The sequence below is a fragment of the Arachis duranensis genome, chromosome 7 (assembly GCF_000817695.3).
Source record: "Arachis duranensis cultivar V14167 chromosome 7, aradu.V14167.gnm2.J7QH, whole genome shotgun sequence".
Lineage (NCBI taxonomy): Eukaryota > Viridiplantae > Streptophyta > Magnoliopsida > Fabales > Fabaceae > Arachis > Arachis duranensis.
Window position 1 is genome coordinate 72,025,659 of NC_029778.3, and position 14,136 is coordinate 72,039,794.

Below are 14,136 nucleotides of genomic sequence, written 5' to 3' on the forward strand. Positions count from 1 at the left end.
GATATATTATAATTTTATTTTATTTTATTTTTTATTTATCTAATATTATTTAAATAATTTAAATTTTTAAAATTATAAAATTTTAAATTTAAAAATTAGATGGATATAATTAAAATTGACGACTTAATTTAATATAATACAAATAAATATACACGTATTATTGTATTTGTATTAGATTGAATTAAATCATTAATTTAAATTATATTTGTCTAAATTTTAAGTTAAAAATTTTAAAATTTTAAAATATTTCAATAAAATTAAATGAAATAGACAAAATAAAATCAAATAAGATCGTAACATATTTCAAGTATGTTGGAATAAATTTAATTTTTTGCTTTATTCCGAATACAAAACACCTTAGATATGTACATCTATGCAGATGTATAATATTTCAGGTGTACTTGAAGATACATATATTTTTTTAAGGTGTTACACATCTCAAATGCATAGTATTCGATTTTTATGCTTATTTGTCTTTTTTTCTATGTATCTGAGAACATCATTGTTAGAATTGGACCGACATAGTTGATCAAATCGAAAAAGCCGGTGAACTAGCCATGGACCAGTCCATGCAATAAAAAGCTAGTTTGATCCGTCCGATTCTAGTAAAACCTAATGAATTGATGAATTTGAAAAATTCGGATCGGTTCGATTTTTTTTTACCCCTCCCCACAAAAAATGTTGTTTTCTAATTAATTTTTAAGAAATTGAAAACCTTAACAGAGCCTCATCCCTCCTCACTCTCTCTAATTCACTCTCACAAGGAGGTTGAGCTCTCAGCCTCTCATTCTCTCACTCAGTTTGTCACTGACAACGTACGATCGCCGGCTCCTCTGCGTCGTCTCACCGTCTCTTATGCATCTCCGTTATTGCGTCGTCGTTTTCGTCCGTGGCTCGCCTTCTCCGTGTTGTCGCGTCTCTTTATTTTCGTGTGTCTTTTGTTGTCATCATCACGTCCTTATCCAGTGTGGTTCGCCGTCACTATTGCCTCCCCTTGCCAGTATCTGCCTCGCTGTTCTTGATTTGTTTAGTAGTATTTTTAGGTGTTTTAAATTTATATCAAATCTGATCTAATCTAATAAGATCAAATATGATTTAAATTAGTTATCATATTTTTAGAATCTTTTAATTTAAATTATATCTAATTTAAATGTATATGGTCAATTTTAAAGTCATATCTAAGAATATTTAATCCACTTTTAAGCTAATGTGTCCTCTTTAAATATTTTTTGTGAGACAATTTAGACAATTTTTTTATGAATAATAATTTTCAGTTGCTTTATGCACATTTTCCATTGTGTGATCAAGTGAGAATAGTGATTTGCTTATCTTGTTGCATGAAAAGAATTGAAGGATCTAACCTAAGATAATTTTATGTGTTAGATCTTTCAGTTTTCACCCTTTGATCTAGGTTATTAAGGGCATATTTTTTGAAAATTTAGTAGAGAATCTTTTCTGGTGATTTAGGTTGCTAAGAACAAGTTTTTTAGAAGTTTAGTAGGAAACTCTTTTTTTTCCATCGGTTTTATTTTCGTTATTAAATTTGCATTTTTTGTGTTTTCACTGTGTCTGTTTTATTCCTTTTAATTTTGTTCATATTTTTTCATTTGGTATCAGTTACAGATCATAAATAAATTCTTATTTAACTGTCTAGAATTTTTATTTAGTCTTTTTATTTTATTTTCTATTTCTGCAGATTTAGTTTAGAGTTACATTAAAAAAATTTAAAAATATCAAAAAAATGAACAACAGAAAAAAAAAAGGAAAGTTCAAAAAAATAAAAAATTAAAAAAAAGAAAAAAAAAAGAAGAAGAGGTGTTCTTGAATTATAATGTTATTGCTTTTAACTTTTCGTGTCCATATTCCAAATTTGTTTTATATTACTTTGGGCCTTGGCATTCGAAATTTTCATTTAGTTTAGAGTCTAAATTTTAGTATTGTGTCAATTTACTTTGGGCTTCAAGTAAGATTTAAAAAAAATTAGTTTCTATCACCTTCATGTCTTTCATTGTTTTTTTTTTGTCACATATCTTTTTTTTGTCACATATTCTGGTTGTCTTTTTATCAAATTGAAAGTCTCTATTATTTAGATTATTTTAGTTTGATCTCTCAATTTTTTATTTTTTGAAGTACAATTTGTTAAAGCAATCCAAAAGTGAAAAAAAACAAGAGTAATGAACTAAAATAAATAAATAAAAAGGTCATGAATTGAGTGCAAACACGAGTATACTAATCTAAGTGATACACATGAGAAGAGCATGGTGAGATATTTTTTATCTTTTTTTAAATTTTCAAATTAGAAAGAATGAGGATTGAGAATTTTAATAGTGATCATGAAAGAATCTCGTATATGAGAAAGGCTTTTAAGTTGCAAATCCCTGTATTTAAATGAAGAAATGATACAAAAACTTATTTCGAATAGAAAAAGAATATAAAGTTGATTTTTGCACATTGCATCCTTTCAGTGGAAAAGAAGTTCCGATTGGTAGAAGTCAAATTTTTCGATGATATTCGTATCTGGTGGAATGAGTTAGGAAAATCTAAAAAAAAAGTACAGAAAAAGACTAATTTATAACTGGAAGAAGATGTAGAAAATCATGAAGAACCAGTTTGTGTCATCATTATATATAATGAGGAATCGGTTTGTGCCGTCATTTACCACAACGAATATTTTGAAAAATTTCTTAAGTTCAAACAAGAATTAGAACAGAGAAGGAAAAGTGACATAGCTATATATCTTGGTTCAACTATCTTGTGCAATGTGACCTACATCCACCACAACTATGATGAAATTTTTACTATCTTTTGCAAAGATTATATTCACCAATTTTCTAGGATTCAACTCAATCTTATCTAGAACAAACCCAACTTCTACCCAAACTAGATTTGACTAGGTTCACTCCTTAGATTTTTCAGCCACTAAGTACTCACGCAACTTAACAAGGGAATCCCCTTAGAATCATGAATACAAAACAAAAAAGTATACAAAGGATATTTGAAATAAACATTTAGCTTTTCTCCAAGTCTAACTCTCTTTGCTTTTTATCTCAATGGCTTTTTCTTAATTCCTCACATTAATGTCTTTTTCTATTGAAACAAAGAAAGCTAAAACTGAGAAAGACCTCTTTAATAAAGAAGTAAACTGCTTATAGTTTTGTAAGGTATGGAATCCAAATTTTGTGCTCTCACTCTTTGAATCAATCTCTAGCCATTCACCTCTTTAATAAAGAAGTAAACTTTTTTTGATGTCTTTTTCAAATTTATTCAACGATCTGAACCATTCATTTGTGCTTTGACTCCAAATTTTGGATTGAAAAACCCCCAATTTTAGGTGCACAATACACATCTACACATTCCTCGTATACTTACTAATTTTTTCTTCTCGATTGTAGCTGGTGAGACTCGAACCCGAGACCTTTGAGATGGAGAGAGGGTGAAATGCCGTGTGAGCTATGGCTTCATTTCTTAATTATTACCCTTTTTCTTGTGCCATAAGTGAATAATATGAACTTGGACTTGGATTATCCATTTGGCTTTAAGTTGATCAAAAGAAAGAAAGACAATTAACATAGAATGTCTCACATATTCAAGATATGACAAAGTATTATATGTTTTGCATTTGATAGTTCAACAAATCTTGAACAAAAAAGCATATAAAGTAGATGTTTGACTATTTTTTATATGTGATTGAATAAAGTAATAAGAATGTGATTGCTAATGAGTTGTTCAAAGATTATGATTTAATCACTATTTTTACTCCTAATTTATCAGTATTTGAACATTTAAAGAATATTATTGCAACTAAATTTGATTTTTATTCTATATCTATTATTTGTGAAAATATTGATTTCAAGTATTATAATGAAATAAAAAGATGTTATAAAAAATAGTTAGACTGTTGCTTATCAAATTATTTTGATAAATCTCAATTAATAAACAAGAATATAATATTTTAAGAGAATAGACTTTTTTTTTTTTTGAAAATTTAACAAATTAGGTTTGCTTTTCAATTAAATATTTCTTAGCAAATGTAAATTCATTGACATGATTTGAAAAGGATTGGATTCATCCTATATAAGATTGAATTAGTTATATAGTTTGGTTTTTTTGGGAGAATAAATACTAAAAATTGACCTGTTCTTGTGCTAATTTAGTAGTTATGTAGGAAAATGGATTGGAAAACAATAAGATCATTTTCATTCATTCTAAAATTACATGATCAATGTGGAATTTATGGTTGAGATTTGAGAAGATGTATTGAAGCATGGATGAGAGCAAATTGGAACCAAGAGAAGACAAGAAAATGGATGACTATATTTTCTTTGCCATTGTTGAGCAATTTTGATATAAAAAAAATGAAATTGTAAAATATGCTATATTTTAATTAGTGAGCCAAAATTTTTTGGTCAGTTATTTATTTTATAATTTTGAATATTAAATTATATATTTTAAATTCTAAATTTCCAAAAACTAAAGGTTATAAAAAACAATTTATAATAAATAGTAATATCGACTATTTAAAAATTGATTCTCTGTATTTTTTACTATAAATTCATCATTTCTTTTATTCTTTATTTATGTTGAAATTATGAACAAAGTAAAGTTAAATAAGTGTATTTCTGTTTCTCTACTTGCAAATAAACTTTTAGAAAAACTAAAAAAATAAAATTTTAAAGATTTTAGATAATTTGTAAAAATTCAAAATTCTTTTTAAAAAATTATAAAAAATTAAAATTTTGTTAGTTAATATTAATTATTTTTAATTCTAAAAATCTTAATTTTAGAGAATTTAAAAATTAAAATTTATAATTTAAAATAAATAAAATTTTAAAAATTGACTAATATTGACGGAAAAAATTAGTTTTAATATTACTCTTTTTCTAAATATAGTGAATAAATCGTATCATTACAAAATTTGCTATTCCCTTAAATAACGTTTGTAAAGTGTGAACAAACGCAGAGCGGCGTAGCGTCACGCGGCAGGGAAGCGCGTGAAAGAGAGTGAGTTTCATTGGCGAATAGGCGAAGGAAATGAAGCTTTTCTCGTCTACTACTCCTTCCTTTCTTCTCTCAACTCTCTCTCTCTCTCTCTCTCTCTCTCTCTCTCTCTAAAATCCCCGTCTATTTCTCTCTCTCTCTGTTCGCAAGATTTTAGGTACGTTTCCGATTCCCAATTTTCTCTCTTCCTGTTCGATTTTCTTCCCTGTAAGTGCTTTTCTTTCACTGTTAATTGCTTTTCAAGAAGCTTCTTCAGTTCTTATTATAGTTATTGTTCACATTCACTGGGTTCTGGCACTCAAGTTTGGGTTCAATTTGTGCTATTTTGTTGGTCTTTAATCTCTTCCGTCGCGTTTCTCTTTGCTTAATTGCATATTCCAATGCGTGTTGTTCCCCAATTGGAGCTCCGCCGAGCTGCAATTAGGGTTCTTGTATTGTCGCTGTCATTTGTTTGCCAATTCCAATTCATTTGGAATGAGCTTGTCGTAATTGTTGACTGGTTATTAACGAATCCAGGAGTCTTTGTTTTTGGAACATTCTAAATGCAACCACTTGAATTGCAAGCTGGACTTTTATCATTTGTTTTGGATTTTACTTTCTTTTGTTTGCTTTTGTCGTTTGGGCAATGAATTTTAGGGAATTTGAAAGAAAGCTTGTTTGTTTTACTTCTTGAGTGATTCTATGGTAAAGTGGGATTTGCGGGTTTCTGTTGCACCATGTTTACTTGTTTTTGTTTGTGTCTGCATTATTCATAAGCCACTGCAGGGGTTTTGGAATGTGTATCTGCAATAATCTCTGTGAATTGAGCAGAAAGGACTTCTATTGATTGTATTTGTATCTTAGATTCTTTAGTTGTTGTTGGTTGTATATGTCAATCATTCTTTGTAATTTTTTGTGCCTATATGTATATATTGACATGGAAATTTGAGTAATTTTGGTGAAGAATGGTTTTTTACTCATGTTGCTGTTGTATTGCTTAGTCTCTTGAAGAATTCAAGGTGTCAATAGCAAAGAAGGAGAACTAATTTCTTTGGATGGGTAATAAACTTGGGAGGAGGAGGCAAGTGGTAGATGAAAAATTCACAAGGCCACAAGGGCTGTATAATCATAAAGATGTTGATCATAAAAAGCTGAGGAAGCTTATACTCGAATCGAAGCTTGCTCCTTGCTATCCTGGAGATGAAGAAACTGCATTGGATCGGGAAGAATGCCCAATTTGCTTTCTGGTCTGCTTTCTAACATACTTTACACATTATTGGTTTCTTTGTGTATTATTTAACGTATATAATGAACAAATTAATCAATTCATCATGCACAATTAAACTATAATTATGGCATTGGGATCACGTATATTGGGTTTAATTTATTTTTATTGACCTTTGAACCAAACGACTGAGGATGTAGCATGTCAGTTTTAGATATATATCACAAATTACTTGATCCAAAGATAAGGGAAAAAAAATATATGAGCTGTTTGTATTAAAGTCTTGAAAATTTAATTTTTGATTATGTCTCTTTCCGATTATCCAATTTGATGTTTCCCCCTTTTTCTTCTTAATTTAGTATTATCCAAGTCTAAACAGATCAAGATGTTGCACAAAAAGTATTTGTACAGGTATTATTTGGTTATTTATTTGTCTCTGGTTGTATGTTCTGTGATTACATTTATATGTAACCTGATTACTTTCCTTCTAGCAGAGTGCTTTTTGCAGATGAAAGTTCCGAATTCAACTCGGCCTACCCAGTATCCTTTACTAGTTTTTTCGTTCAACAATATGAATACATAACTCATTATTGTCTATACGACAGCTTCCTTCTCTTGTTGCTTTAGTATTAGAACTATTGCTTGCCTTAACAACACAAGATGTCCCTTTTGCAAAACAGCAAATTATGCTGTGGAGTATCGTGGCGTTAAATCAAAAGAAGAAAAGGGGTTGGAGCAGATTGTAAGTTATATCTACCATGAATATTGTCTAAGAATGCCATTTTTGGAAACTTTCACATTGAATCAAGTTATACGCCCTCATTATTTTTCAGGAAGAGCAACGCGTTATAGAAGCCAAAATTAGGATGCGACAGCAAGAACTTCAGGATGAAGAGGAAAGATTGCATAAAAGACTAGAAACAGGATCTGCCAATGTGAATGTGGCAGTTGCAGATGTTGAATACAGCACAAATGCAGGTAGCTATTTGAGGAAGTTCTTCATTTTGTCTGTATGTCTCTATTTGACTGATCATGCTAATAGAAATTATTCTTGTTCTCCCTTTCCAAATTGTGTAGCAGCTGCATCTTCAGTTTCTGTTGTTGAACATGAGGAAATTGTTTCATCTCAAGACTCATGTGCCACCTCTATGTTTAGACCACCGCCTCCAACTGTGAGGACCAATAGGTAAACCAATTTCCCAAATTTGCATGATATGTTCGATGTTTCTATGTCCCATATTTTCTCACATATGGTATTAAATACCTAAAAATCAATGAGGGAATGAAAATCAGTTGACATGTCTGATTTCTTGAAAATGGTTTGAGGATTCTTCTTGGTGTTAGATTTTCCTATGAGCATTATATCAAGTATTGAGTCCAATATTAAAAATAAAAAAAAAAGGAAAAACACATTATCCTTCCCGAACTAGTCCGAATAGGTGATTGAGCCTACCATGTCTATGATGGGTTGGATTCATAAACCATTAAGGTTATCTTGTGACCTATTCTCAACCCACTATGATCGCAACAATACCAAGTGCTATTATATAGATTGCATTTGTCTGTGTCTAAGCTTTGGATTCAAATCATAAATTAATGAAACACTTGGTGTAGGTTCGGTGTATAAAATTAGTATTGTAATAACCATTATTGGCCTCACTTGTGTCAAAAAGTATCAACCACCAAGTGTTATTATGTATTGATTGGGTTGATATTTTTACTATCCATAAAATTTTCTGATAATGGTTGTGTTTTTATTTGGATTGGGAATGAAACAAACATTTCTAATATGATACAAGTAAAATCTACTTGTTTTTATAGTTTGGTCTAACAGTATAAATACATAATAAAATATTTAGCATTATGCATTGTTGCAAATGGTAGATAATAAGTAGAATTGATGATTCGAGTAGAATTTACCACTGTTTATTTGTATCAGACATATATTACTATCTGCTATTCATATAATGGTTTCTGCATTGGTATTAGACAATCCTAGCCTGCATGGTCACATCCTTCCCTTTTTTTTTGTAATAAAAATTTCTCCTAATTGAGTATGTGTGGTATCACAGAATGGTATAAATGATAATTGTAACTTTTTTACTCCTTATCCATTTTAATCATAGACTGGCCTAACTATTTTCTTTATCACCCTATGCAATGTATGTAGTATTTGATTTATGTGATCTGTCGTATTCTGCCATGTCCAAATCTAACTACTTATGAGGTTTGTATCCTCACGTTCTAATTTTGCATTGAATACCTACCTGTATGATGTATAATAGGCAGAGCCCCATCTCTATATATTTGGTCATTTTCGCTGATGCCTTGTTGTCAACAAGTATTAAATACTTGTATCTTGTTCACATGGGTCCTTTTTTATGTTTTAAAATTACTTTGCGGACACCTAATTTTCTTTTCGCCGAATGCTGTAAACTGCAGAGATGATGAATTTGATGTTGATCTTGAAGACATAATGGTCATGGAAGCAATCTGGCTTTCTATTCAGGTGAAATTTTTGTTTGAATATGCTTACCTTCAATTTTGATTGAGTGTATTAAAATTCAAGATAACCGCTTCCCTGTTATAAAAATGGATGTTAACAACTTTGTTTAATAAATCTTCTAACCGCACAGTTTATTTTCTGGTGTCATGTTGTCAATCAATTTTGAAAATTTCCACTTGCCAGTTATTTTGCTTATGGAAAATGATGAAAATAAGTAAGGAAGTTCTTCCAAAGGAGTGCAATATCCTCTGTTTTGCATCATATTCTTTATGTTATGCTTAAAGTGATTTTAGTGTGAAAGAAAGATGTGAATATTCAGAATTGATCTTTGTCTCTAGCTTGCATGTATTCATTTAAATGTTAATCCTTAAATTACTGCAGAAAGGATTCCTTCATATTTATTTATTTTTTTTATTATTTAATCCCATGCCTTTTATTGGTTATCATCCTTCACTTTTCACATAAAAAACTTATGGCAAGGTTGTCAAGATCAAGATCCTCTTTAGGATCAGGTAGTGAGGGAAGCGTGAGAGCTTGCAAGTATTTGAGTAATAGATTGGAGTGGTAGAGGGCAGATTCTGGAGTAGAGTGAGAATAGGCTAGGAGAGAGGCTGGCTCTCTAATATCAGCCCCTATCTTTCTTTTTCTACTGTTCTACTGCTTCATACAGTACTTCTGCATTTTTCTGAGTTCAATAAGAGTACAAGGGTGGGATTACCTTAATCCACTCTGATTCTGTTGAGCTGTGTGTGCTCGTAGATTTCATTGACTTAAAATATGTACGTTACACTACAGGAGAAAGGCAAGCAGAGAAATCTATCTTTCCCCGATGTTACTTCTGGACAATACGTAGCTGATCCTCACTATGCTTTACCTGTCATGGATCTACAGACTGGATCATCCTCATCCCCGTCTGGCGGTCTTGCTTGTGCCATTGCAGCTCTTGCTGAGCGTCAACAAGTAACTGGAGATTCATCTACAATCTCCACCAGTGAAAACACATCATTTAACACACAAGGTTCCAGAAGGTATTATAACAGGATTGGTAGAGATATGGTTAGTTATACACCTACAGACAACCTCAATGAGGTGCCGACAAATGATACTGTCATGACTAGGGGTCATGGTGAATGGGACATAGTTCATGGACAGGAGGTGGCTCAAACGTCAACTAGCTATGCCAGCTCTGCTGCAGCTGAAGATGGTGATGAGATATCGTTGCCACAATCTGGGGACATTGATGGAGGCCTTCAAAGTACTACAAACCCCATCGTTCCCGAGAGTTTTGAGGAGCAGATGATGCTAGCTATGGCTGTCTCTTTAGCTGAAGCTCAAGCAATGTCAAGTGGACATGGTGCTTCATGGCAGTAGTTTTTGGTCGAGGTACTGTTCAATCTTTGTTGAAAGTCATGATGCTTGTTGTGGCTATTTGGCTGGCTGAGTCTTGCGTTGGGAGTTTAAGCAGATCACACACGTGTGCAATGTGTTCGATCAGGTAGTGATTCTCTCTTCTCATGCGAATCTATGTATATAGATGTCAAAGGAAAACTATTAATTCCAGTTGATCAAAGCTTGTTGCTTTATGCCATTTTTTAGAAAAAAAAAAGTGTTTGATGCCCTGTGCCTCCCTCCTTATTGGTTTTCTGTATATAGTTTTATAAAATTTCAATAGTTTTTTTGAAAGATGTCTTTTCATTCTTATAGTAACATGCCACATTTTAGACAATACAATGAGCAAGAAAAGAAAATCAAATTTCTACGGCATATCTTAGTAGTCGTTTGGCCCTAACCAAGGGAGTAGTGGATCTGAAACTATGATAATGGTATGTTCATTAGCCAAAATAAACCTTCCCAATCCCTCCTCTGAGAAAATAACAAAATAAAATAAAAACGAAAATCTCATTGTTTCTCAGTGACAGATCTAAATTCTCTTCAAAATTAGCATCAAAGTAGTATTCAGCAAGTGTTAGAGCGCTTTTGTAAAGCAATTTTTTCTTTGGACAATGAAATTGTCCATATTCAGGTTGATGACTGTAGTAGTTGACAGATCTTGTTACTATCCCGTTATTTGAATGGAACATTCCTCGTGCAGGGTATTTTGGAACGTGTAAACTTGATTATTGAGATGAATTTAGTTTGGTATAAACTTCTAATTAAATTTGATTTAAATTCCTTGATTTGGAATGCACTTGTAAGAATGTTGAAACTTATTTATTTATTTATTTATTTTTTCTGGAGCGGGGTGCTTTGGAGGAGGGAGGGAAGGAAGAAGAGGGGGAGGGATAGAAAAGAGAAAATATATATTTGGTATGATTTACTTTAGTACTTTTGAACAGAAGTGCGAGTTAGTTGAGCAGTTAGAAAATTAGTTGGTTAGAGTTAGTTTAGCAGTTAGAAAATTAATTAGTTAGAAATGCATTCTCTCAATCACAAGAATTGCTTCTCATTCTGACTCTAACCTACTCGGTTCTTCCAACCTCTGTTGCCTCCAATTTAGTTCATTTTGCTGCATCCATAGAGTGTAACATGGCTAGTTTCACTAAAATAGAACTGCATTTGGTGATTTGGATTTCAATTCTATTTGATTAATTAGTTCTAAAACAAGGAACTGATTTCAATTCTTTGATCTAGTTTAATTCCGTCTGGGCGCATCCATTTAGTGTTATATTCCTGGATTTTTTTCTTAAATAAATAAAATAAATATTTTATTTACCGAAATAAACAATCTGTAGTATTTTTATCAAAATGCGTCCTATATCTAATTTCGTTTACCGTGTAAACAAATTTAATTTCGTTTACAGTGTAAACAAATTAATACTACATGTATTTTGTTTACACTATAAATGAAATAAATGTATTTTGTTTACACGGTAAACGAAATAAAGTACAAAACAAGAAACGTGTATATTTCGTTTACAGTGTAAATGAAATACATGCAATATTAATTTGTTTATATGGTAAACAAGATACATGAATAATTATGACGTATACAGTGTAAATGAGATATTTAACGGCAAATTTTCAGCAGCTATAAAAGGATGTGCAATCCTTTATATTTTTCACAAACATTTCACTACTTCTTCTCTACCTCTTTCTTTTGAAAATAAACCAAAATGTCAAGTAGTAGTGTGGATATTTGGTTGTAAGTATATATCCCAACTGTCATATGAGAAACAGTGATAACGAGGTGATATTTGAGTGATAATCTCATTCTGTTACGTATCTTGCGAGTAAATTTTTTATCCGAGCTAAAAAGTCTGATATTCAGTAGCGTTGGTGATAGCGGGAGAAAATAGATCGGAAGGGTGAGGTATAGGATGCTAGCATTGATGGGAAACAGAATTTTTCGTTTTTGTCTATTTTGGCTCCATGGCGACGAGCATGTGTGCTTGATGTTTGACATCCATGGGAGAATTATGGCAGAACAAGTGATGGAGTTTTCTGCGGATGTTGGTGATGTCAGCGGTGGTGGATCTAGACAGTCGGACTTTGTGCAGGATGACTCACCTCTAGCACCACAATTGATACACGTGGCTAGCCCAGTGGAGGACATGGACGTTGACGGTGAGGACTCAGACGAGGAGTATATTGCGAATAGCAATGAAAGTGGTTCTTCTAAAGATGATGACAAGGAGGAGTTTGTACCGGAGACCCCGGTGAGCCATCACGTTGGTATCTTTTGCCTGTCCTGTATCCAATTCTAGCCTTGTCATCCGTCCCCAATCACTATCATACATTGGATCTGGATGTGATGGAAGAGAAAATGCATTTTCCAACACGGGTGAAGACGATTACAACTTAGACGGTGGTGTGGAATTTCAGGTTGACCACATATGCAAAAGCAAAGATGCAGTGCTGCAGACAGTCAAGAATTACAGCATTCCTAGAAGTGTTGAGTACCGAGTTCTAGAGTCGAATCAATTGAAGTGTCATGTGCATTGCCGACAATATGAATTAGGCTACCCTTGGAGTTTTCGTGTTTCTCTTTGACAAAATCTCAGATATTGGTAAATTCAAGTTTAATTGTATTTTGTATTCTCAATTATCATTGTTATGCTTGTTGTACATGTCAATCACGGTTGTTCTATTCTGTTAGGGAGGTGCGTAGGGTAGGAGAAGCGTACACGTGTTTAGCCCCTACTATGTCTCAAGACCACCGCAAGTTGGACAACAGTCTCATTTGCTGTGTCATCCTGCCATTGATACAATTGAGCCCATCCGTCGGCATCTCTGTCCTACAAGGTGCAGTTAGGTAAAACTATCACTTCAAACCCTTGTACAGAAATGTCTGGATAGTGAAGCAAAAGGCAATTGCGCAGATATACGGTAATTGGGAGGAGTCATACATTAAGGTGTCTAGGTTGTTGCAAGCACTTCAGAGTTGTTGTCCCGGAACGATATGTGAGATCAATGCTGTATCGTACTATGATAGACACGTAATAGTGCGTGATTGCAGCATGTTTGATAAGGTATTTTGGGTTTTTCCTGCCTGTGTGGAGGCTTTGGTGCATTACAAGCTGTTCATCTTCATCGATGGCGCGCTTGTATGGCAAATATGGTGGTATTTTGCTTATTGGGGTGGCACAAGATGGTAACAGCAATATCCTTTCTGTGACCTTTGCAATTGTCGAGTCCGAGACGATCGAGTTATGGTCTTTCTTCCTTACTAATCTGAGGTGACACATGACCCTATAGAAAGGCCTGTTGGCTATTTCTGATAGATCTCAAGCGATCATAGCTGCACTGAGAGCAGGCGATAGTGGTTGGCATCTTCTTAAAGCGATTCACGTTTATTATGTCCGACACATGGCGGCGAACTTCATGTCTCGTTTCAAGTCTGCCGAGGGAAAGCAGTATCTTATAAATGCTGCTTACAGTCCAAGCAAGGTTGGGTACGAGTGGTACATGGATGCATTGAGGGGTTTGTCGTGGGAGATGACGAATTGGGCTAGAAGATTCAACAAAGAGATCTGGCTCTAACACTGCAATAGCAAACGCCGATTTAGGCACATGATGACGAACTTCTCTAAGTGCATGAATGCTGTGCTCAGAGGTACATGCTATCTACCAATTTCAGCCATCGTGCGATGCATCAACGACAGGTTGCAGTAGTTGTTCATTAGGAAGGGACGAGGCGCAGATGCACAACTAACCTTGTCGCTGGTGGAGGTGAAGGAGGGGGTGGTGGTAGTGGGGAAGGCAGTGAGTCACCCTGGTCATCTGGGACATCACCGTACTCCTCCTGTTGGTGATACTTCGCCTCCTTGTTGGACTCTACATCCAAGCGCTCCCTACGAGGCATAACACTGTCCCTCCGGCTCCTCTGCGCTCCCCAACACCCCTGTCTCTGCAGGTAGGCTGCCGGGTGTCCAGCCGAACCTTTCTGACCCGCCTACGACGGTCCGAGACGTCCATAGGAAGGTCTAGG

The 14,136-nt window shown here is 33.6% G+C and overlaps 1 protein-coding gene across 2 annotated transcripts; it reads left to right on the forward strand.

Moving 5' to 3' along the window:
- The first annotated feature begins 5,003 nt into the window (after positions 1 to 5,003).
- Positions 5,004 to 10,398, forward strand: LOC107459831 (E3 ubiquitin-protein ligase DA2L). 2 transcript variants are annotated; one of them, XM_016078113.3, is made up of 9 exons: positions 5,004 to 5,155; positions 5,979 to 6,224; positions 6,562 to 6,613; positions 6,697 to 6,742; positions 6,863 to 6,944; positions 7,036 to 7,180; positions 7,280 to 7,388; positions 8,645 to 8,711; positions 9,504 to 10,398. In XM_016078113.3, the coding sequence occupies exons 2-9, from the start codon at positions 6,033 to 6,035 to the stop codon at positions 10,077 to 10,079; spliced, it is 1,269 nt and encodes a 422-aa protein (XP_015933599.1). In that variant the 5' UTR covers positions 5,004 to 5,155; positions 5,979 to 6,032; the 3' UTR covers positions 10,080 to 10,398. The 2 variants fall into 2 exon arrangements, with proteins under 2 accessions (XP_015933599.1, XP_015933601.1); XM_016078115.3 differs by having other exon boundaries at positions 7,283 to 7,388.
- The last annotated feature ends 3,738 nt before the right edge of the window (positions 10,399 to 14,136 follow it).